The sequence below is a fragment of the Lupinus angustifolius genome, chromosome LG04 (genome assembly GCF_001865875.1).
Source record: "Lupinus angustifolius cultivar Tanjil chromosome LG04, LupAngTanjil_v1.0, whole genome shotgun sequence".
NCBI lineage: Eukaryota > Viridiplantae > Streptophyta > Magnoliopsida > Fabales > Fabaceae > Lupinus > Lupinus angustifolius.
Genome location: NC_032012.1, coordinates 65138 through 87009, shown reverse-complemented (window position 1 = coordinate 87009; position 21872 = coordinate 65138). Strand labels below are relative to the sequence as shown.

Here is a 21872-nt window from a genome sequence, read left to right as displayed (position 1 = left end):
TTCAGCCAGTAAATATTATTTTGTGTCATTTAGAATTGTTGCAAGTTACAGTAACAATAATTTTCATGGAATAGTTGTAATCCTTCAATGATTCTTCATTATTCATTTGTTATTTTGTTTAACTCTTTTAATTTGGTCAACTCTTGTAATGAATATAATTTGATTTATATACTATGATGTCTTCAAATTTGCTCTATATACATTATGTCAAAATTTAATTTGTATTTATATTTATACATTATGCCCAAACTTCCAACATTAACGTGATTTCATTTCATTCATAATCAATGTTCAATACATACATATCATATAAAAATACCATATTCAAACACTATCTAATTCGAAATAGGAAAACGTATAACAATAACAACACAAAACATATAAGCTACAATCACAACTTTTTGGACTATTTGACATGTTCTTTCATTATAAGTTGAATTTCCTTCACATTAGCGTGCAACTCATACATGCCCACTACATTGTCCATCACATGTTCTTCTTTCACTTGTGAATTCTTTCCCAATATTTCACCACATAAAAAAATCTAACAACATTTATTTCTTCTCTCTTACAAAATAATCCAAATGTCACAAATGGGAAGGGAAAGAATGAGGAAACCTTTAGTATTGTCCTTTAGTATTCTCTCATTGTGTTCTTTAGAGTTTTTGATGTGTATATAATATCAATCCTATTACATTGACAAATTGAAGGAGGAAACCTTTTACACTGCGACCTATTAGCCACACTAGAGTTGCAATACATGCTCAGATTATGACTCTTATAAGTGCTCACATCGCCATAGGTTTTCATCTTAAAATGACTTAGGGATTCTTGTTAAAGCTTATGTGAGATACAAGACTCAAGACTAGTATTAGCTAGAAGAAGAAATCCAAAATAACGTCGTTTTGAGTTTGATTTTTTATTAAAGTAAACTCAAAATGATGTCATTATAAGAAAGGATTTATGTCAATAAAAATAAATAAAACGATGTCATTTTCTTTAAATAAATCGAAAAAATAACACATCGTCAAGTAATGTGTCAAACTCGTCAGCATGGACAGAAGGCATTTGGCCATGTTAGCAATTAACAACACATGTAGGCTAAAACATTAATTTTAATTGACAAATTATAATAACATTTGTATCCTTATTTATAATGGGAAATGATGATTTTACCCTTACAAGTAAAAGAAAAAACAGAACTTCCTTTATTAATATTGGAGAGAATCCTAGTTTATTTTAAAAGGTTAAAATAAGTGTAACATGATTAATCCACATTTAAAATGGTTAAATTAGTTATGAAATTGATAACTAGGGTATGTAGGTTATAATTGACACCGATTGGAGAGAGTACGATAAACCCTAAACCAATTTCACCTGAAACAGAAAAGGACTCGCTGTCGATTTGACAATGCATTTTGTGATGAGTATATAATAATCTGATTCATTTGTCATGAACTGCTTCACCAAACTCTCATCCTACACCGTCGCTACTTTACTCTCAAGAACCGTTCATTTCGTCGCTAATAACCGCTCCAATCTCTCTTTTCCGATTAAGTTACAATATCCTCTTCTTACTAGGTCTTCCTATTATCATCATCGTCATTATTATTGTTATTCGGAATTTGAATTTGATTTGAGTAGGTTTCTTGGTGTTCGGTGTTATTCGACGAAGAAAGGAAGCAAAAGTGGTTTGAAGAAGAAGAAAGGAGAAGAGGAGAGTGAAGCGGTGGTGATGTCGGAGAAGGAGAATGATGCTTTCTATGTTGTCAGGAAAGGAGATATTGTTGGAATTTATAATTCTTTATCTGATTGTCAAGCTCAACTTGGATCTTCTGTAATTCTCTTTTTTCTCTTCTTTATGTTTATTTCATTATATGTGTAGTTGTTCATGCTTCATTCTGTATCACTTGGTAGGTGTGTAGAAAACTACATTGACAGTGTATTTTGACAATGCATTTTGTGATCAGTATATAATAATCTTATCATCATTATTTATTTGATTCATTCTGTATCACTTGGTAGGTGTGTGATCCTCCCGTCAGTGTATACAAGGGATATTCATTGTCGAAGGACACTGAACAATATCTTGTCTCTCATGGACTAAAGAATGCTCTGTACACAATTAGAGCCGCCGATTTGAAGGAGGATTTGTTCGACATGCTTCTTCCTTGCCCTTTCCAGGTAAATAACTCTTCCAAATTCCCTTTAAACAACTTTCTGATTTGTTCATATAGTCATAGGATTTATTATATATGTCTCAGGAACCCACTTCTACCGAAGGGTGCACTTCAAATAAGGATGTATCTAAAAAGAGATCTCTTCAAGTGCTTGGACATGATGATGTGGTAAGTTCTACACAATTTGGAACTAAAATCAGATGTTATGTTCAACAGTTACTTTATTATAAATTTGAATCTGTTACAATTATCAATTTGTCATCACTTTCATATTGGGAAAGCTTGTAATATCCTATAACATGCTTTTGACATCCCTCCCACCTTTCTATCCTGTGTATCTGTTTTATATTTGACTGCATATGATTCTTCCTTAGCATGGAATCATATAATTGTTCTCAAACATTCTCCTTATGAACATATTAATTAGATGCATGTGTAAATATATGAGTTTAATATATATGTAAAAGTTTTTTATTCGGTCAGTCCATCATTTGTATGGTAATCATCATTGACTAGGAAATAAAAGTACTACAAATGAATTATGGATGATGGACTAACCGTGTAGAAAACTACATTGACAGTGTATAGATATTAAAATCAATATATATCAACGATTCCGACTGTAATTGATGATGCCATGAATGACATTTAAAGTTTAACTCGTTAACAGGCTTGAGTCAATGTTTGGTAATAACATAATACACATATTAGGGGACTTTTAGTTTTATCAGACGCTGCACCTGCATTTTCAAACGCCATAATTGATGATGCCAAATATATGAATCGAACGACGCCATAATTCTCTATCATAAATAATGTCCACTGAGAAAACATTTATTTCTAAATGCTTCACATATGATTTTTCTTAGCTTCCCTCTGTCTGTAGAAATTAGACTAACCTCCATTTGATCTACTCTTGTGAGGCTTCTACCTTTCACCTTCATACATGCCAAAACCACATAAGGCGCATGCGATAAAATTCCATCCAAAATTCTAATTTCAATTGAGGCATGACAGAATGTTTTGGATCTAAGTTATTAAATATGTGTCAACTGGTTGTTTTTACTTTAGTGCTTCTTTGATGAAGTCTTGATCTTCCTTTCTTCTTGTGTAGGTTTTTCCTAACTGTCTGTACTATCCAAACTTGTTTTATTGCAAATGTTTTAATATATATAAGATACTTCTTTATTTCTTATCAGAATGTTACTAGTCTGACATCCATCTCTGAAGATCCCTTGAGAAAACAAGTCAAGTTAGATCATGCTGCATCAACTGAAGCACCTCTACATGAAACTGTAAGTGTAAACCATGCTGATACTCCTGGATGCAAAGTTTTGTTTGCTTTAGGATACCCTTATTTCAAGTTTTCAACAATTATTACTACATCTGGTTCAGAAAAAAAAAACCCTTCTGGTTCAGTGGCAGGCACATAAAATATATGTAATGGGGCAACATCTATATATACAAATTACACATGTTTTAGCTAAAACAAAAGTAATTCTTTCTAATTCTGGATCATTTGCAGAAAAATCTTGTGTAGTCTCAAATACACCATTAATCTATTTATAATGGGTGATTCCTTAAACATAAACCATGAGACAGTGTTCAAATTTAGTCCCCTGTTCATGTGCAGAAATTGCACCAATTGAATTTAGGAGTCAATATGAATAATTTGGTAAGTTCAAGGAGTCCAGTTGTTGGGTTTGAACCATTTGAGGTTTTGTACAATTGACTTAGGGTTGAAGAGGATCCTTGCATTTTAACTAAAATTGTTGGGTGACAATAAGGGCCAATTACATCATTTCCTACTTTAGTTGCTATTGTTGATTTGCATCTTATTGATGTTTTGAATCTTGGTAGTCAATTATAGATAGCGGCCGACCCCAAAAACATTATAGCGGGATAGCCGCTACAACTAAGAAAAAATATAAAAGTAATTTATAGCCTACACATAAATAAACAAAAATACATCAAATTGAAGATATAACCAAAATAAGCGTTCATAACATATAACTAAAATAAGTCCGAGACTTTAATATAAGTGTATTATAAATCAAGCTCTAAGGCTTCAAAACATAAAGATTAAGCCTCTAAGGCTTTAGCGGAGTAATTTCCAGCTCTCTTCAGTAGTCATCAGTCATCACTATCACCAAGTAGAAAGAAATGCTACCAGCTGTTTCGTTGCGGGGAGGAGCCGACAACCTCCATGACACCGTTATTGCATGCGATTGACTACTTAGTTTTGAATGAGACCATTTGATTTAATCTTCATGATTCATCTGTATGTTTCATCCATAATTATGCAGAGGACTTGTCTTCTTGAGTTTGATGGTGCGTCAAAAGGAAATCCTGGAAAAGCTGGCGCTGGAGCTATTCTGCGAGCTAGTGATGGAAGTTTGGTATGCTGTATGCATTTGATGTTTTCGTATCTATGCATATTTGCATACTACTATTTAACCTCTTTAACTATTATTACTTTAAAGATTTGTAGGTTGCGTGAAGGTGTCGGTATAGCAACATGCAATGCTGCTGAGTATCGTGCAATGATATTAGGAATGAGATGTGCTCTTCAAAAAGGATTTAATGATATTCGCATCAAAGGGGACTCTAAGCTTGTTTGTATGCAGGTTGGCCATTTTATGCTCTACTATGTGTTGGTTCATTTTAGCATGTCCTTTGCAACAAAAAAGATTTGTTTCTTCAGCAATTAAAATAGCTTTACTGCTAACCCATCTTTGTCTTATAGCGAATAAATTTAAATAGCTTGTAAATCTGGTATATTCGGGTCTTCCAAATACAGGACACTAGTCATTAGTGTATCTGTGTATGATGCATCACCAGAGGGCTAGAGAGAGAAAATTGGGAAGGGAAAGAGTGGGGTACTAGTGTTAATCCCTTGATAGTTTTATTCTACATTGCACTGGGACAGTTACAGTACCAGTATGGATCTGTGTATGGAGTATTTTCAAAATAACTTATAAAAAACTAGGGTATGGGGGCAAATGTATCTGGGGAATTTTTTTGTGCCATATGGGGGCTAAGTAACTTTGGGTGTACCTTTAAAAATATCAACAAACAACAAGAAATACATCAAATTTCATTATGCACTTTTTTAGTTTGTATCCTTATTTCATTTGCATTTGACCATTTCTATTATTTATAATTTTTTTCTCTTCAATTTTCTCATGAGACAGATTAGCGGTTCATGGAAGGTCAAGAACGAGAACTTGTCCACATTGTATAAGGTGGCAAAAGAACTGAAGGATAATTTTTTGTCATTCCAGATCAATCATGTTCTAAGGGTAGGTATAGCTGACTGAGCTTTTGGTGTATTTTTGGCTTTATGTTAGCAATTTTTGTGGACACCTTGTTCTTTATGATGCTGTTTTAAAGAGAGGGGAGAAAGTGTTTGCAGTTAACTTGATTAAAAAACTGTGAAAAAGTAATGCTTTCTTTTAAGGGTGCCATTTTCCCCTTAGGAGATTTGTTTGTGTGAAATACCAATGAATTGCTTATTGCAGGAAATTGCTAAACCTAATGTGCCATTCTAGGACTTATTTCGGATATTCTTTCATTAGATCTGTTTCATTTTATTCTATAAATGGCACCATCTCCTTTCTGGTCTGAATTTGTTTTCTTATTGTCAATTTGTTGATGACTTGATGCGCATTATTTCCTAGATGCTAATTCTAATTCATAAACAGGGCTGACAAACTCAACCTTGTCCCGGATTTAATTTGTTTATTTAATTTAATTACAAAGTTTTGGTGTCCCATTTTGTAACTCAGATCCCTTTTTTCCTTAGAGATTTTTGTGTTAGATTAGAAGCACCCTGTTTAAATCTTATACCAGTAAAAGAATATGGCTCCTAGTGCTTTAATCCAAGTGTTTCTTTGAAATTGACTTTCTTTGTTTCCATTTTCAAGAACTTCAACTCTGATGCCGATGCACAAGCAAATTTGGCCATCAATCTTGCTGGTGAGACTTTTAGAATCTGCTATATTTCTGTAGCTTTAATGTACATGCATTTCTTCATCTCTGTGTGCGCGCGCCTATATCTGATTTTTCTAAGCTTTATCAACTTCTACAGATGGTCAAGTCCAGGAAGAATGTGTAGATTAATTCAGTCATGGCAGCTGCTGGTTATGTTTTTGATTTGCAGCAGAACACTTGTAGCATTTGCAGATTAGTGTTAATGTTCTTTTCATTTATTGGTGACCCAATTATTTAATAATCAAATCCCAAGAATTAAGGAGAGTGACTTCTATGACCAACTTTTCCAATTTCCATCAATTTTTTTGGGAATGAAATATCCTCCTTGTGATATACAGTCATATGAAGTTGGATTTTGTGATTTTCATTCTTGGGCATATGGAAGAATATTCTTGCAAATATGGTTCTTCTTCAATTACTCTAATACTAATAACAATAAACTTAAAAAATAGTTCTTCTAACCTTAATGCCAAATAATAACTAATCCTTAATCATTCTATATGAGTTGGTTATATGAAACGAATGATGCTACCTACAATACACCGATAATATAAATCATGTTCATTAATAAAGTATTGATATCTCAATTTTTACTAATTATTTTAACTATGGTTTTTCTTCTCCATTGTTCATTGGGCTAATATCTATTTGATTTACTTTCTAAAAGTTTCTTATATAGATGTTCTAATTATCTTAGACATAATTTTTTCATATTTTCTGCAATAACACATTCAAACTTCATCCCTAATACATTTATTTTAATTCTATAATATTTAGCGTGTCTACTTGTCTAATGCAACATCTTAATGACTGCCATATAGAGTTTATGACATTGTGAGTCTTACAGTTGTGATAAAACTAGTCCTTAAACTTGACTGATATTTTCTATCACATATGACACTTGAATCAGTTCAATAATTTGTTCAAACTACTTGAATCCTATGATTTACATATTCCTCATCAATGATCTGGTCTTCTATTAAACTTACATTGAAATACTGTCTTCAGCTTAAGCTATATATTTTTAAAGTCTGTCACATCTAAAAATAATTCTTCATTAGAGCTATACAAACACCCTTATCTTACAAAACTCACTTTACAGATATAATGTCCAAACATTTCCTTAACTTCAAACTCAGTTTTAACCGAAGCCAATTATACAAAATCATAACCATTCAAAAATGATCTCTACAAAATTATTTGAATTTTTTCAAATATTTGTCATCCCCTAAAATCTGGTGGTTGTAATTGCCTATAAGTTTTAATCCATGACTCAAGCATTACTAAAAACAATTTTACTATTCCATTTGATAAAACGTATTTGCAGATTAATTCAATCATAGCAGCTGCTGGTTATGTTTTTGATTTGCAGCAGAACACTTGTAGCTAGTTTTCCTAAACAAACTTGGGTTTAAAGCAAAACAGAAAATGGTTAGAAAATGTATGAAATGCTTCAATCTTCATGTTTGTTTAAGTGAACAATTACACATCTTTCCTAACATAACTGTTCTACACTAATTGACTATCTTAAGAGACAAAAAGTAATACCAAAACTTCTCATTTAGCTCTTACAACATATGCATATGCATTTACTTGCTATCACCACCAATCCATTCTTTCCAATCATTGTCAACATGCTTTTGGGCCCACTTGAGAGCGACACGTGCAGCTTGTGACCCTCCCGGCAATCCCCTCTCATTTAAAGCATCAGCCATGTCGACGAAAGGATCGACCAAGAGTGTCCCGGGACCTCCATACTCAGAATGTAAGAAAGTGCTAAAAATCTGTTCAATTCAATGTATAATCAATATCACAATTCCCAGCCTTGAAACAAATTTACTTTGACATTAAGAGTAATCCAATAGGTATATATACCCATCCGCACCAAATATGAGATTTCCAACAGCCCCTCCATTGGAGCCTCGGACTAGGCAATAGACAATAAGAAGGAAGAGTAATTCATTTTTGTATGTCTTGTATTGTTGATGCAGAGGAAAACAAAGGATGAAGGATATTCAATAATGAGCTATGCTAAGAAATGGTGGGTCTTACACCACATCTTAACCCCAAACATTGAAGCGTTAGATTCATGAGTTCATCTACTTATATTATCTTTACTTTGCCCATGCTTTTCCAATAACACTTAATTCACTAACTTCAATTCTTAAAAATCTCATCCTCAGCTGTAAATCCGTAACACAGGAGCAACCTCCTCTCGAGGAGAAGTCTTTCAAGTGTTTAACAGTATTACCAGAGAGTCCACCCTAAATAGCGACCGAGCCAGACACACATACTCTATTCATACTTGTATTTCACCCACTCTTAGAATCATAACATGTATCATAGTTGTTTGACCCGACTGTGACCAAGGAGGCTCCATCCACGGAGGAGTTCCATTGTTACTGAGACATGGGAAGAGTGGAGAGGCACAAGTGAGACATCACATGTTGAACCAAAACCTTAAGGCAATACTTTCATAGGTTTTTTCCACTTATAAACTATTTCACTCCTCCCCTCACATATCCTATATGGAACTTCACACTTAAATAAACCCAACAATAATAATATCATATCTTACAACTTCCAAAATTTTCTATCCGGCAACAATATCTGTGTCATCTGTTCTAACTAGATTACCACTTTGTATACTATTTATCAAAGTGAGAGAGAGAAGACCCCTCCAAAATGGGATCTTTCACAAGACTGATGATACTAATATATTGTCAAATGGAACAAAATTATAAACTCAACTCAACTCAACAAAGAGCAAAACCCATCAACAAAAATCTTATAAGCAACCAAATCAGCTAAAGAAAATGGCAGAGAGGTAAATTAATAAGTAAACCCACCTCAGTGCAAATTCCTACAACTTCTTCAACTGATTCTCCACATACATCTTTCTTTATAAGCCTCTTTGAAAGGTGTTCTGTGAACTTTTCAATCTCCTAAAAACCCAAAACCAAAGAAGAAGCAAAAATGAAAATTGTTTTTCACTTAAAAAACCCAAAAAAAAAAAGGAATATAAAACTCACTGTATCAGCAAATTCAGGAATTGGGTCAGGGAATTTGTACTCAGAAGCTTTAGTAATAATAACCTTTTTGGATAAAGTTGAGAACTTTGTAGTGTGAGAAGGAAAAGAGAAACATTGTTGTTTGCATATGGTAGAAGTGAAGGTTGAGAAAGAAGAAGGAATAATAAGAGTTGAAGAAGAAAGAGAAAATGGGAAAGGTGATAGAAGACATGAAGTAGAAGAAGTCATAGTTAAAGACATTATCTTCATCTCTTCACTTTCACTCTAAAAGTCTAAACCCTATACACAAATACACATACACAATATCTCAAACTCACTCTTATCAATACTTTCATTTCATAGGGTTTATCATTAAACTTATTTTTTATTTAAAAATTGATTTATTTTTTATAAAATTAATCATATCCAAATGTATTTAGTTTTTAGTTGTCATTTTTCTGAAAAGTGATTTTTAAAAATATCTCTGACAAGATGACTTTAAAATTAGTTTTTTCCCAAGAAAATGTATTATTTAAAATTTGAATGATGGTTGATTTTTCAAAATGTCAAAAAAGAATTAAATTAAGATTTAGAAAATTAGAAATAATGTTAAAATTAAAAAAAAAACAATTTTAATTTGTAATCTATGATTGTTAAATGAAATTTGAAAATGACAATAACGGATTAGAAATGTAATGATTATTTAAATTGTTTAAAAATATTAATACATGATATGTTACACTTCATTTCATAATTTGTGAGTTTCCATGAAGTGATATCCTTGAATATTTCTCTGTCAAGATTCTGTTATAACTAGTTTATCAATAGTTGATCTATTTATATTGTAATATTAATTTTTTAATTTACCGTTATAGATTTTATGTATAAATAAGGAAATTTATAGCAACAAATGATAAGTAATTATTTTTCCAATGATGTGAAGTATTATTATTCATATGTTAGAATAGGGGTGAGCAATTTGACTCAATAATGTTTGTCACTTACCTAATCTTAAATGTTTATCGGGTTAATTTTTAACCCCGAACTTGATTCTAAACCCATAGTTTACCGACCCCAAATGTCAACCGGACTAACCATTGAACCTGAACCCAACCACGAATCCAATTAAACATAATGCATATTCTTTTAAATAAATAAATAGTATGATATCCGAGCATTTGCACAAGTAAAGTATTTTATTGGTGTTATGAATTTAAAGAATTAAATTTCAAAGTTGTATAACAAAAAAGAAAGAAGATATTGTTATGTTGTAATATTCTATAAATAATTACATCTTGTTACATGTTTTGGAAAATTTCCTTATAAACTACATTTATAAATGCATATAAGCATATCTATAATAAAATTAAAGAAAAAAGTTTAATTCAAATTATGTCAATCAGTCTTAATATTTTGCTACTTTTGCGGATGATAACCGTGTGAAATTTAGATGTGGGTCTTCTTGTTGTTCAAGGTTTATATCAGCTTACATTCTTTTTGCTGGAGTCAAAACTGGTTGGACGTCTGGGACATAATTGACAGTTATAAAATCAGTAGCATGAGATTTTTATTTCACATTATCCAATTTAGTCGGTTGGTTAAAATTATGGGTGAGCATGAGACAGATTGGGATGAGCTGGGACGGGTTATGCATGTCTGTAATACCCCAAAAATTACTCCAACAATATTACCCAAAAACAGGTAATTTTTATTATTATTTATTTATTTAATATATCATAAATTTTGAAGAAATCTAAAATAAAAAATAAAATGGCTTATTAACTTATTTTTCTTGATTTTTTTTAGGAAAAGTGGTATAGGTTTCTAGAAACTTGTTTCTTTGATTAATTCATTTTAGGAAAAGGGGTTTTAGAAACTTGTTTATTTAATTAATTCATTTTAGGAAAAGTGGTATAGTGATATATTGATTTAACTAGTAGTTCATTAATTAAACCGCACACTGACAAAATTAGATATACATATATAATATATTAAAAATAACATTGAAAAATCAATAAAAAACTAATAATTTTTTTATTTCCATTAAAAGATTAATTTTAAGTAAAAATCAGTTGGTATGATCGATATAGTTCAATTGAAAACTGATATGAACCGATTTTGACCAAAATGATTACATGACTAATATAATTATGGTACCATACTGGTATTGGGAATGGTTGGATCGGCCAACACAAACCAATTTTTACAACATTGCCTAGAGGTGTAGTGGTGATTGAGGAAGTTTTATAATTTCTTAATTGTCAAGTTAAGAAATAAAAATTCTATAATTAAAGAAACATACATATAGGAATTTACAAAAGTAGAAAGAAATCCAAATCTGTATAAAAAGTAAAATTCTATTTTTTTTGTCCAAAAATTAAATTGAATTTCAATTTTTACGATATGATGTTCAATTTAAAATTTGACATGATAATGAAATCCATTTATAGTGCTCAAATTTTTTCTTTAAATAGGTAGCATGAGTGAGACAAACATACATTATTATACTTGTTGATCATATGCTCAAGCAATTACTTAATTTGAAGAAATCAATGGCAACCATAAATCATGAGAAGGTTAGTATGAATATACCTCATGATCTTTTCTTTAATATTCTATCCAAATTGCCTATCAAATCTTTGAAGCGATTTAGTTGTGTTACACCATCTTGGGTTGATTTATTTGAAGATCCTAATTTCATAACAATGTACCAAACCAATTTCCTTTGTAATAATGACCATGATACATCTATTTTCCTAAGGCAAACAATGCCTAATACCATTGATGACAATGCATTTATGCTTCATGGTGAGAGGTTTGAGAATAAGGTGAAGTTGGATTGGCCACATGCAACTCAAGATGATGACAATAATTGTGTTTTGATTTTAGGTTCTATCATTAATGGCATAGTTTGTCTTTATAATGCACATAATCATGGTCCACAAATTGTACAAAAAGTTGTATTGTGGAATTTAAGTAGCAATGAATTCAAAGTCATTCCTACGGGATATGTTCAATGTCCACTAGGAAATGAAATTATTGTTTCTCTTCATGGATTTGGATATGACAATTTCACATATGATTATAAACTCATTCGCCAACTTCATTTTTGTAAAGATCCCTTTTGGAATGGTGATATAGAAGATCCTCCAATATCTATATGCCAATTATATAGCCTAAAAAATAACTCTTGGAAGAAACTTAATGTTGAAGTCCCTAATGATTCAAGTTATGATGAGCTTTACTTGAATGGAATGTGTCATTGGTCGGGTTGTAATAAATATAAAGAATTGATGTTAGTGTCATTTAACTTGAGTGATGAGGTATTTTATACAACACCAATAGATTTGAATGATTGTTATGCACGATGGAGTATAACCTTGATGGTGATGAATGATTCAATTGGCATGATCAAAATGCATGAATGTAGTACTTGTTTTGACATATCAATTTTGGGTGAACTTGGTGTGAGAGAATCATGGACTAAAATCTTTATAAATGGATCACTTCCTTGTGCTTCTCGTCCATTTGAAGTTTGGAATAGGGGCAAAATATTCTTCAGAAAAGATGATGGTGGTGAAATATATTGGTTTGATTTGAGTACCCAAATGATTGAAGAAATTGGAGTCAAAGATGATGAAGGACCCAATTCCCAAATAGGTATTTATAAAGAAAGTCTTCTTGGTATTGGATGGATAAATAGTTAACTTTTTCTAGTCTAAGGGTGAAATGTTTTATCTAAGAGGTTCAAGAGTATAATTATTAGGATTTATTTACTAGTTGAATGGTATGATGTAATTTGAATAAAAATTGGATTGTCAACTACCAATGTCATATTTATTATCTTGGTGATGAGAAAGGAAATAATATATTAGTGTTATGAATTTTGATCAATTATATTTTTATGCTGCCTTTATTTTCCCTTTTTGTTTTCACACTTTTGATCTATTATGTGGAATTAAAGTACCCCATTTGTACCTTTTGCAATTACTAATCCATATTTTATAAATACCAATTACTAATCCATATTTCTTGTATAAATCTTTGAAAACAACAATATACGAAAATAAAAGGAGTTTATACTTACTTCATCCCATGTTGATGAATGACACCTTATTTGACACTGCAATCTCAAAATAAATAAAAGAATTCAAAACATATTGTTCAGAAGAAACATCACATTTCTGGAATCTCAAACATTATAGATACAATGGATTAACTAAGTAAAAAAGAGGGTAACGAATGTAAACAACATAGAACAAGATCTATCAACCTAAAAGTATGAGATGGACAAAAGTTTCAAATATTTGACTTTTTATGGCTTTCTTGAACAAATGTTGTTTATCAATGCTAGCTAATATAATGTTCATGATGAAGTTCACATGCAGCAGTGGTCAATAGTATATTCACTATATTCTCCAGAAATATTAAGGAAAGAGAAAAGCTTGGAAACAAAAATGTATTATAACACTCTAGCCGTGACATCTAGCCGTGACATGCGACACCTATGAATATACTGAGTGTGCCACCCATCAGCTTAAATACTCATTGCAGTATTTTATTCCCTTCCCAGGGGAGCCTTCCGTGACTCGAATTCGTGAACTCAAGGATAAACAATCACTATATCACTGAGTCACTACCATTAAGCTAGGACGCGAACCCGTGACCAATAGACTTGGTGGTTGTAGATCCTAAAGTGTGATTTTCAATACATTAAGTTATAGTCGTTCTTATTATATCTTTTATTAATTGATCTATATTTGATATGTTTTGTCTAGAAAATTTCAGGTACATGAACACTCTAGACCAAAAGAAAATAAATTAGATTGCTCAATAATGACATTCCCTCCTATAGAAGAATATGTTCATGTATCGAAAAAGACTAAAATGGTGAAGTCTAAACATAGCAAACAACATATTAAGCCACAATCTAAGCCTGAAAGATCTTCAGGTGATGTGAGCTCCAAGAAGATCAAGTTACTTACTCAACTGATTAAGCATGTACAAAACTTGGATGATGGTTCTATACTTATGATATCAATTCTCAATGTAATTTTCGAATATATTACCTCAGAATGCATTGTCATTTATGAATTTAAAGAAGTATATGAACATCATTAGATAAGTTCAATCATTATATGTGTATATATGAAGTAAATTAGATTTTCTTAATTTCTCACTTTTGCATTTAAAAAATTTGTGTTATAATTACCTAATAATGATGTTATGTGTTAGGTCTTTGCATGGTATTATTATGTAGAAAGATAAAAAGAAGATGATGTTATTTTCCCCACAATTTACCTTTTTGATCACGAGTAACCCCAATAAAAAAAGAAGAACGAAGAGTGCAACCATAACATGTAGCTAATATACTCATCAAACATAGAGAAGATACAGATTTATTCCTGACAACTTTTAATATCGGGTGAACATTTTTTTATAAACATACTTTAATTATGATTAGTATGTTTGTGCCTAACCGTATGTATATATTTTGTTAGGCAATATTGAATTTTGATTATCATATTCAGATTGAATAACAAATATGTTATTTGGATTCTTTGAAACATGACGATTCGAACAAGTAGCCCACTATGAAAGAAATATTCACTAGGTAAATGGACTACTACTCATCTAAACTTTCTGAATTTTAGATTTTAGTATACTTTCAGTTTCTGTTTAGTAATTAAGTACATTTTTTCTTTAGTGTTTATAGGAAGGATACGATGGACATCCACTCACATTGAAAAATGATTAGTTCTTAGCTCGTGAGCGAATATTTTTAATAATAAAAAAAAAACAAATATTAAAAAAATGTGATGATCGAAGGTTAAACCCTAAACCCTATCCTCCTTTTGTTGTTTGTGTTTTTTGTGGCGTAAGAGTATTGTATACTATCACTCTTCTCCGATGATGATTCTAACTCGTTCTTCTGCTTCCTTTCTTCAAAACCCACAAATTCGTTTCTTCAACCATTCTCTTCTCAATCCTTCTTCACCTTCTTCTCTTTTCAAATCACTTTCCTTCTTTTCTCTCTCCATAACTCAAACCAGAACAAATTTTTCAACCACAACCAACAACGTTGTTCCAACATCACAAGATTCAAATGGAAAAGACACTTTTTTTGCTGAAGAATCTGTGTTTTGGAACTCACTTGGTCTTTCTGATACTATTTCTCGTTCCCTCTCTAACATTGGTCTCAATAGACCCTCCCTCGTTCAGGTTCTTCTTTTCTTTCTATATCTCATTACACAATTATTGCACGAGACTCTCACTTAGTGGGGCGTGAGGATTGTAGATGTATGCAGTCTTACCACGAAGTAGACAGACTATTTACGGGATTTGAACCCGTGACATCATAATAATTATTCAACAATCTTACTATTGTGCCAAACTAACCCTCTCATTGCAGAATTATTAGTTTTTATTCTTATTTTTTTGTTGAAATGAATTTAAACCTAATTGTAGTGTTGTGCCAAAAATGAATTTTGGAAGCTGCACAAATAGACTGGCTTCACTTCTATTAGGGCCCTTTTGTCTAGTTTGTTTTTTTCTTTTTTAAAGTGCTTTTATTTGATAAAATAAATCACTTCTAACTTTTACATGCTTATTTGCTTTATAGCTTTTATCTGAAAAAAGAAGCTGAAATTCAGTTTGTCAGAAATTTTCTGCCAAAATTGATTTTTTGGAGAATCAGTTTCTTAAGCATGAACAAATAGATACTTGCAAGCCATGTGAATTGGAAGCTGAAAACCTTTCTTTCAGCGTTGGGGCTTATGATGTGAACATAATTGGTGATTTTTTATATGTGCAGGCTTCTTCTGTACCAGCTGTGCTGTCGGGGAAAGATGTGATAATTGCGGCGGAGACTGGCAGTGGTAAAACATACAGTTACCTAGTTCCTCTAATTGATAAACTACTACTACAAACCGTATCTGATCAAGAAGTGTCCTCGACCCGTAAAGTTCTGCTTGTCCTTTGTCCAAATGTACAACTATGTGAGCAGGTAGTTAGGATGGCTAGCAGTCTCTGTGGTGACAATGGTGAACCTATTGTTAGTGTGGCAGCCATTTGTGGTAGACAGGTACTGACATTTTGTTTTTCGTTATCGTTGTGCAGTTATAGCTTTATATGGAATTTGTTGTCTGCTACATTATCTTCCCGGTTGTTTCTATATTAAGTCTTAGCTTTCTTCTTAAAACTTCGGTGTCTGTTTTATAATACTAAGAAACTTTTTGACCCAGGGATGGCCACACCGTGAACCTGATATCATTGTCACGACACCTGCTGCTCTTCTAAATTATGTTGACACTGATAGAGACCGTCGCTTGGAATTTACGCGTGGTGTTAAATATGTGGTATATTTCCTGTGTTATGATCTTATGTATCTAAGTCGATAAAAAAAATATACGAATTGAACTTTAGTTCTTATGACTTGTATGTTTATCTTTCTGATTTACAGGTTTTTGATGAAGCTGATATGCTTCTCTGTGGGAGCTTCCAGAATAAAGTACTCCGCCTGATAAACTTGCTCCGCTTTGATGAGAAACTCGTGTCTCAAGCAAAAGGAGCAGCAACAGAATTGCCAATAGAACTAGAATCTTCCTTGTCATCCCATGATGCTTTGGAAGTTGAAGAGGAACTTGAAAATGAAGCCATCTCAGAAGAGGATGATGATGATGACAATGAGGAAATTCCTGATATTAATAATGAAGTTGAACCTGTTAAACGAAGAGACTGGAGGAGAGTGAGGAAAACTTATGAGCGTAGTAAACAGTATATTTTTGTTGCAGCTACACTTCCAGTGAATGGAAAGAAAACGGCTGGAGGAATATTGAAACATATGTTTCCCGATGCTAAGTGGGTTAGTGGAAACTACCTTCATTGTCACAATCCAAGGTGCTTCCCTTATTTTTCTCTCTCTGACTACTCATTATCAATAGTGATGTGGAAGAAACCGGTAGAAGTCCATGTCAATTCCTAGAGGAAGAGAGAGGCCAAGAAAAATCATAGGCGAAACAATTAAGATTTAGAGATCAATACTTCGTCAATGAACATGATTCATGATAGAATATTATGACATCATTCGATCCATGTAGTCAACCCCACCTAGTGAGATTAAGGCTTGGTTGTTGTTGTTGTGCTTGTTACTCTGTTGCTACTGCGAAATAATGGCATATATCTATCAAGAATTTGGATAGGAAAGTCGTTAAATGTCTTAGTGCCTATTTTTATAAAAACATCTTGATGCTTCATCGCCTTTGAAGATAAGGCGAAAGAAATGCATGAGGAGAAAGTTTGAAAGTCAAATATTAAGTGATCAGACAATATTTTCGTAAACTGAGTTTAGTATCCATAAGAGTAGAGATGAATGCCTAGGAAGAATTGTAATCATAAGTGTTGGACTTCTATTGAAGATGAGATGATGAATAATTATATTAGATGGCTAAGTATGTATAACATGCAAAGCAAATGATTTTATATCTTGGAGGGGCCATTTAAGGAATGAGACTATTGGGCTTGAAGTGCGAACAAGAACAATATACATGACCACTTTACCTTCTGCTGAAATTCTATTTAGTTATTGTTATGATTCAATTGCATGATATGGGACCTGAGTCTCACATAGGAACTCGGAAGTATGAGACTCATATGTGGGATTTATATATGGCCTTAGACTTGCCAACCACAATGTCTAGCTTTTGTTGCATGGTTCACATAATTGGCAGTTCAGCTTTCTGCCATGTCTCTCTGCTGCAAACGAGCGGCGTGATTGGTGATGCCGGCATTACAGTGTTCACCTCACGGAGAGGATTATGAAATCAATCTTTTAGGGGAGAAGGGTAAAAGGGCATATTTGCTTGGAGGAGTAAAGGAAAGTCAAAGTAGTTAGGACAGTTGTGGTAATTAATTAGTTAGATGGTGTTGAATTAGTTAAATACTAAATAGGGAGGAATAAGGTTAAAAGGATTCATTTTGAGAATTACAGTTGTGTTCACTGAATGAGTGCTCTATTGTGAAAGGGGAAACCCATAGGTAGAATTCTCTCTTTTTCTTATTCAGACTCAAATGTTCAATAAAGTTACTCTTTCAATTTCTTTTTGTCGTCAATTTCACATTTCTCTGAGTTCGGTACACATGAAGTATATGAAGAATCTTTAAACTTGTGATATCCAACTCATCCAGGCCCTGCTGGAAAATAGGGTGGTTCATCATGAATTTGCGATTTAGTTTGTTACGATGACTCTTTTTTTCCAGATTGGAGCAAAGATGGATTGAAGTTACAGTTGATACACAGGTGGATGAACTTATAAGGGCCGTAAAGTGGGGTTTCAGAGCTGAAGATTTGGATTCTGCTGGTGGCATTCACAGAACAATGGTGTTTGCCAACACTGTTGAGGCTGTTGAAGCTGTGGCAAAGCTATTGCACCACTCTGGGATTGAATGTTTACGTTATCATAAGGGTTGCACATTGGAGGAGCGAGCACAGACCTTAGTTGAGTTCCACGAGAAAGGTGGTGTTCTTGTGTGTACTGATGCAGCTGCACGTGGTGTTGATATTCCAAATGTCTTGCATGTTGTTCAGGTATACTTCTCCATTTACTCTAAAGCATATTAGTTTCATGCTTCAATTGTTAGTTTCATTTTGTGATAGCACAACCTATGTTAATCCTAGGTTTCATAAGGAAAGATTAGAAATCGTTTACTCTATGTTGGTCAAATGAAAGCATTAAAGTGCATGTGGATAGTTAGAAAGTAATCCACATAAAGCATATAGTAGAAATAATGTCTTCTTTTAAATCAACACCAAAGTTAACTGTGAAGAGAAATAATCGTTTCCCTTTATTAAAATGACTCTAATGAATATCTCTTCCTGTTAAGCTTGCTATCTCTTCATAGTTCATTTTTTGAGAATTAAATTATGCATGACATCTAATTCAACTTGATCTCCAATACTTTTTCTGGTTTGTGACTTGTGAGAATGGTATAAAGTTGAGGGGTAAGAGTAAATCGGAATTGTAGACTTTTTTTATCAGCAAATGTTAGTATGTTAGTATTTGTTGTGGGCGAGGCTCAAACCCTCAACCTCTTTCTGTCCACCCCTGACCATCAAACCACCTTATAACTCCCTTCTTATTTTTTAAATTTGTTATGGGTGAGACTCGAACCCACAACCTCCTTCACCCCATTCCTTAAACCTCTCAACCTTAACCATCTGAATTGTAGACTTCTTACGGGTAATGGTTTAGTTTAATGTTTATAGAAAAGATACAAATTACTTTCAGCATCTAATCAAATATAGTATAAAAACTGAATTTCCTTCAAAGATCATATACCTTGGTTATTACTCCCTATCGTTCAATAACAATATGATTTAGGTTTTGAAATTAATGTCCCTCTAAAGTACTAAGTACATGATCTTTCACTTTCCCTGCATTTAGCTACTTATCTGAATTACTTTCTTTAATATAGGACTCTAATGATTACGTTGCCATGCATTTATCTGTCTTCTCCATTTTCATGTTATGATCTTTGATACTACAATTCCGTTATGCTTTTCTAATTTTTTTTCATTGAGTTTATTTTATGGTTTCGTTCATCGTAGATATATTTTATAATATTTCGGTGTCCATTCAAAGTGTTGTGTATTTATTTCAGGCAGATTTTGCTACTTGTGCTGTAGACTTTTTGCATAGGGTTGGTCGTACAGCTAGAGCTGGTCAATTTGGAGTTGTTACTAGCATGTTCACCGAATCCAACAGGGATCTTGTTGATGCAGTTCGTCGTGCAGGGAAACTTGGTCAACCTGTGGTAAATTCTGAAACCGTAATTATGGGCTTTACTCCTAGATGAATAGATCCAAATCTAGAGTTAGAGTGTGTTTTGTTGAGATTAATTTTGCCAAAAAACAGTTGTTGGAAGACCAAAAAAGCATAATTGTACAACTGAAGGTGTTTGATAAAAACATAATCAGAATTCTACTAACTGTTTTTCGGTGAAAATAAGCATAACTTTTGAAGTTTTACTTTTGGGAATTCAGATTATCCGATAATCTAATTATTTTACTGATGTTATCTGCAGGAGACCGCATTTAGCAGGAAAAGGGGCTTCCGGAACAAGCTAAAAAAGAGAGGTAAAGTTTAATATTTGGTTCCACAAAGCTTTAATAAGGAAGGTTCTACATGACTTTGCATGTTTGAGTTTGTGTGAGAAATTTCATCTGAGCCTTGGATCAGCATTTTGAACTTCATAAACTACTGAAAACATTTGCTGTCCCACTTCATGTACAAAACTATGCCACTTATTTGTGTTGGTAAAAAAGAAATCTAACTTTGTAATTTAGTAAAATAATTTAAATCAATCAATCAACAAGCTATAGATGAAAATGTTGGGTTGGATGAGTGGACACATTAGATAAGATATGAGTAGAAATTAACGCATTAGACAAGATAGGATAAGAAATGAATCCATTAGGGACAAAGTTGGAGTAGCTCCTATTATAGAAAACGTCAACAAAAGAATAGACTTCATATAGCAGAGATGAGAATGCTGCATTGGATGAATGGACACACAAGACAAGATTAGAAATGAATACATTAGGAGGAAAGTTGGAGTAGCTCCTATTGTAGAAAAGGTGGTATAATCATACCTTAGGTGGTTTGAACATGTGTGGAGGAGACCGATAGTCGGTAGGAGCCCCCGTAAGGAGAGTAGATCAAATGGAAGCTAGTCCAATTCCTAGAGAAAGAGGGAGACTGAGAAAAACCATAGCGGGAATGATAAAGAAAGACTTTAGAGATCAATGTTTTGTTAATGAACATGGTTTATGATAGAATATTATGGCGTTGTTCGATCCATGTAGCCTACCCCTCGTAAGGCTTAATTGTTGTAATCAATCAATCAACAAGAGTGGCACGTAGTTGCTGTAGTGGGACAGTAGATGTTTCCCCATAAACTACTCAATGAGGCTAATATCTAACTTGACCCAATTGTGATTTTGTATTTGTAGCTGCTGCAGACAAGGTCAGAGATTCAGCAACTATTGAAGATTATTCTAGCATGAGAGTATGAGGTTATGCCAAATTGAAAAGAGCACCAAATGACAGAGTGAACAACATTATCACTTACATGCCTCAAATGGTAAAAATGCAGCACCTATGGGAAAGTCATATATGTGTTTGTCAAATGGTTAAATATTCAAAGGGTAATGTGTTCATTATTTTCTGTATATGTATGCTAATAATGTTGATGATAATGGGACAAATTTTCAGATAGTTATTATACTTGGTTGTTATACTTATAATTACCATGTAAATTGTATTGTTCTCCATCATATTTTTTGATTAGTTATAATTTTAACTGATAATTTTGAAGCAGCAAGATCTACCAAAGTTCATCATGCATGTATTATATGCATGAGCATGTATTGTTTGGTGGTAGTAGTAGGTTTTATACACCAAGTTTTATTATGGTGCCATATCTAACAAGGTCTGCATAACATCATGGATTAAGATTTCTAAGCGGTAAACATGCTCAAGTAAGATGATTTCTAAGCGGTAAACTCATTTGAGCAAAATCCTATTCAATTTAGAGATTTTTACATTTTCTAAAATTAAATAATTTGAAAAATTAGCACTCTCACATTCCTCGCACTGGACCGTTCAGTATTGGAGAGGAATTCATTTCC

At 32.8% G+C, this 21872-nt stretch overlaps 3 protein-coding genes across 4 annotated transcripts; 2 read left to right on the top strand and 1 right to left on the bottom strand.

Moving 5' to 3' along the window:
- Positions 1382-6572, top strand: LOC109344928. Its single transcript, XM_019583649.1, has 9 exons — positions 1382-1837; positions 2026-2184; positions 2265-2348; positions 3380-3475; positions 4487-4579; positions 4664-4807; positions 5375-5482; positions 6107-6158; positions 6271-6572. Exons 1-9 carry the CDS (start codon positions 1454-1456, stop codon positions 6300-6302), a joined length of 1152 nt encoding a protein of 383 aa, XP_019439194.1. The 5' UTR covers positions 1382-1453; the 3' UTR covers positions 6303-6572.
- LOC109344929 (protein PLASTID REDOX INSENSITIVE 2-like) lies at positions 7584-9485 on the bottom strand. Its single transcript, XM_019583651.1, has 3 exons — positions 9206-9485; positions 9023-9118; positions 7584-7957 (listed from the first exon to the last, which is right to left on the bottom strand). Exons 1-3 carry the CDS (start codon positions 9452-9454, stop codon positions 7763-7765), a joined length of 540 nt encoding a protein of 179 aa, XP_019439196.1. The 5' UTR covers positions 9455-9485; the 3' UTR covers positions 7584-7762.
- On the top strand, positions 15010-21565 carry LOC109344927 (DEAD-box ATP-dependent RNA helicase 22). 2 transcript variants are annotated; one of them, XR_002107365.1, is made up of 9 exons: positions 15010-15406; positions 15999-16268; positions 16429-16542; positions 16647-17083; positions 18443-18770; positions 19844-19996; positions 20267-20318; positions 21195-21355; positions 21387-21565. XR_002107365.1 is itself a non-coding variant. In XM_019583648.1 (8 exons), exons 1-8 carry the CDS (start codon positions 15095-15097, stop codon positions 21254-21256), a joined length of 1728 nt encoding a protein of 575 aa, XP_019439193.1. In that variant the 5' UTR covers positions 15010-15094; the 3' UTR covers positions 21257-21565. The 2 variants fall into 2 exon arrangements, 1 of the variants encoding a protein (XP_019439193.1); XM_019583648.1 differs by having other exon boundaries at positions 21195-21565.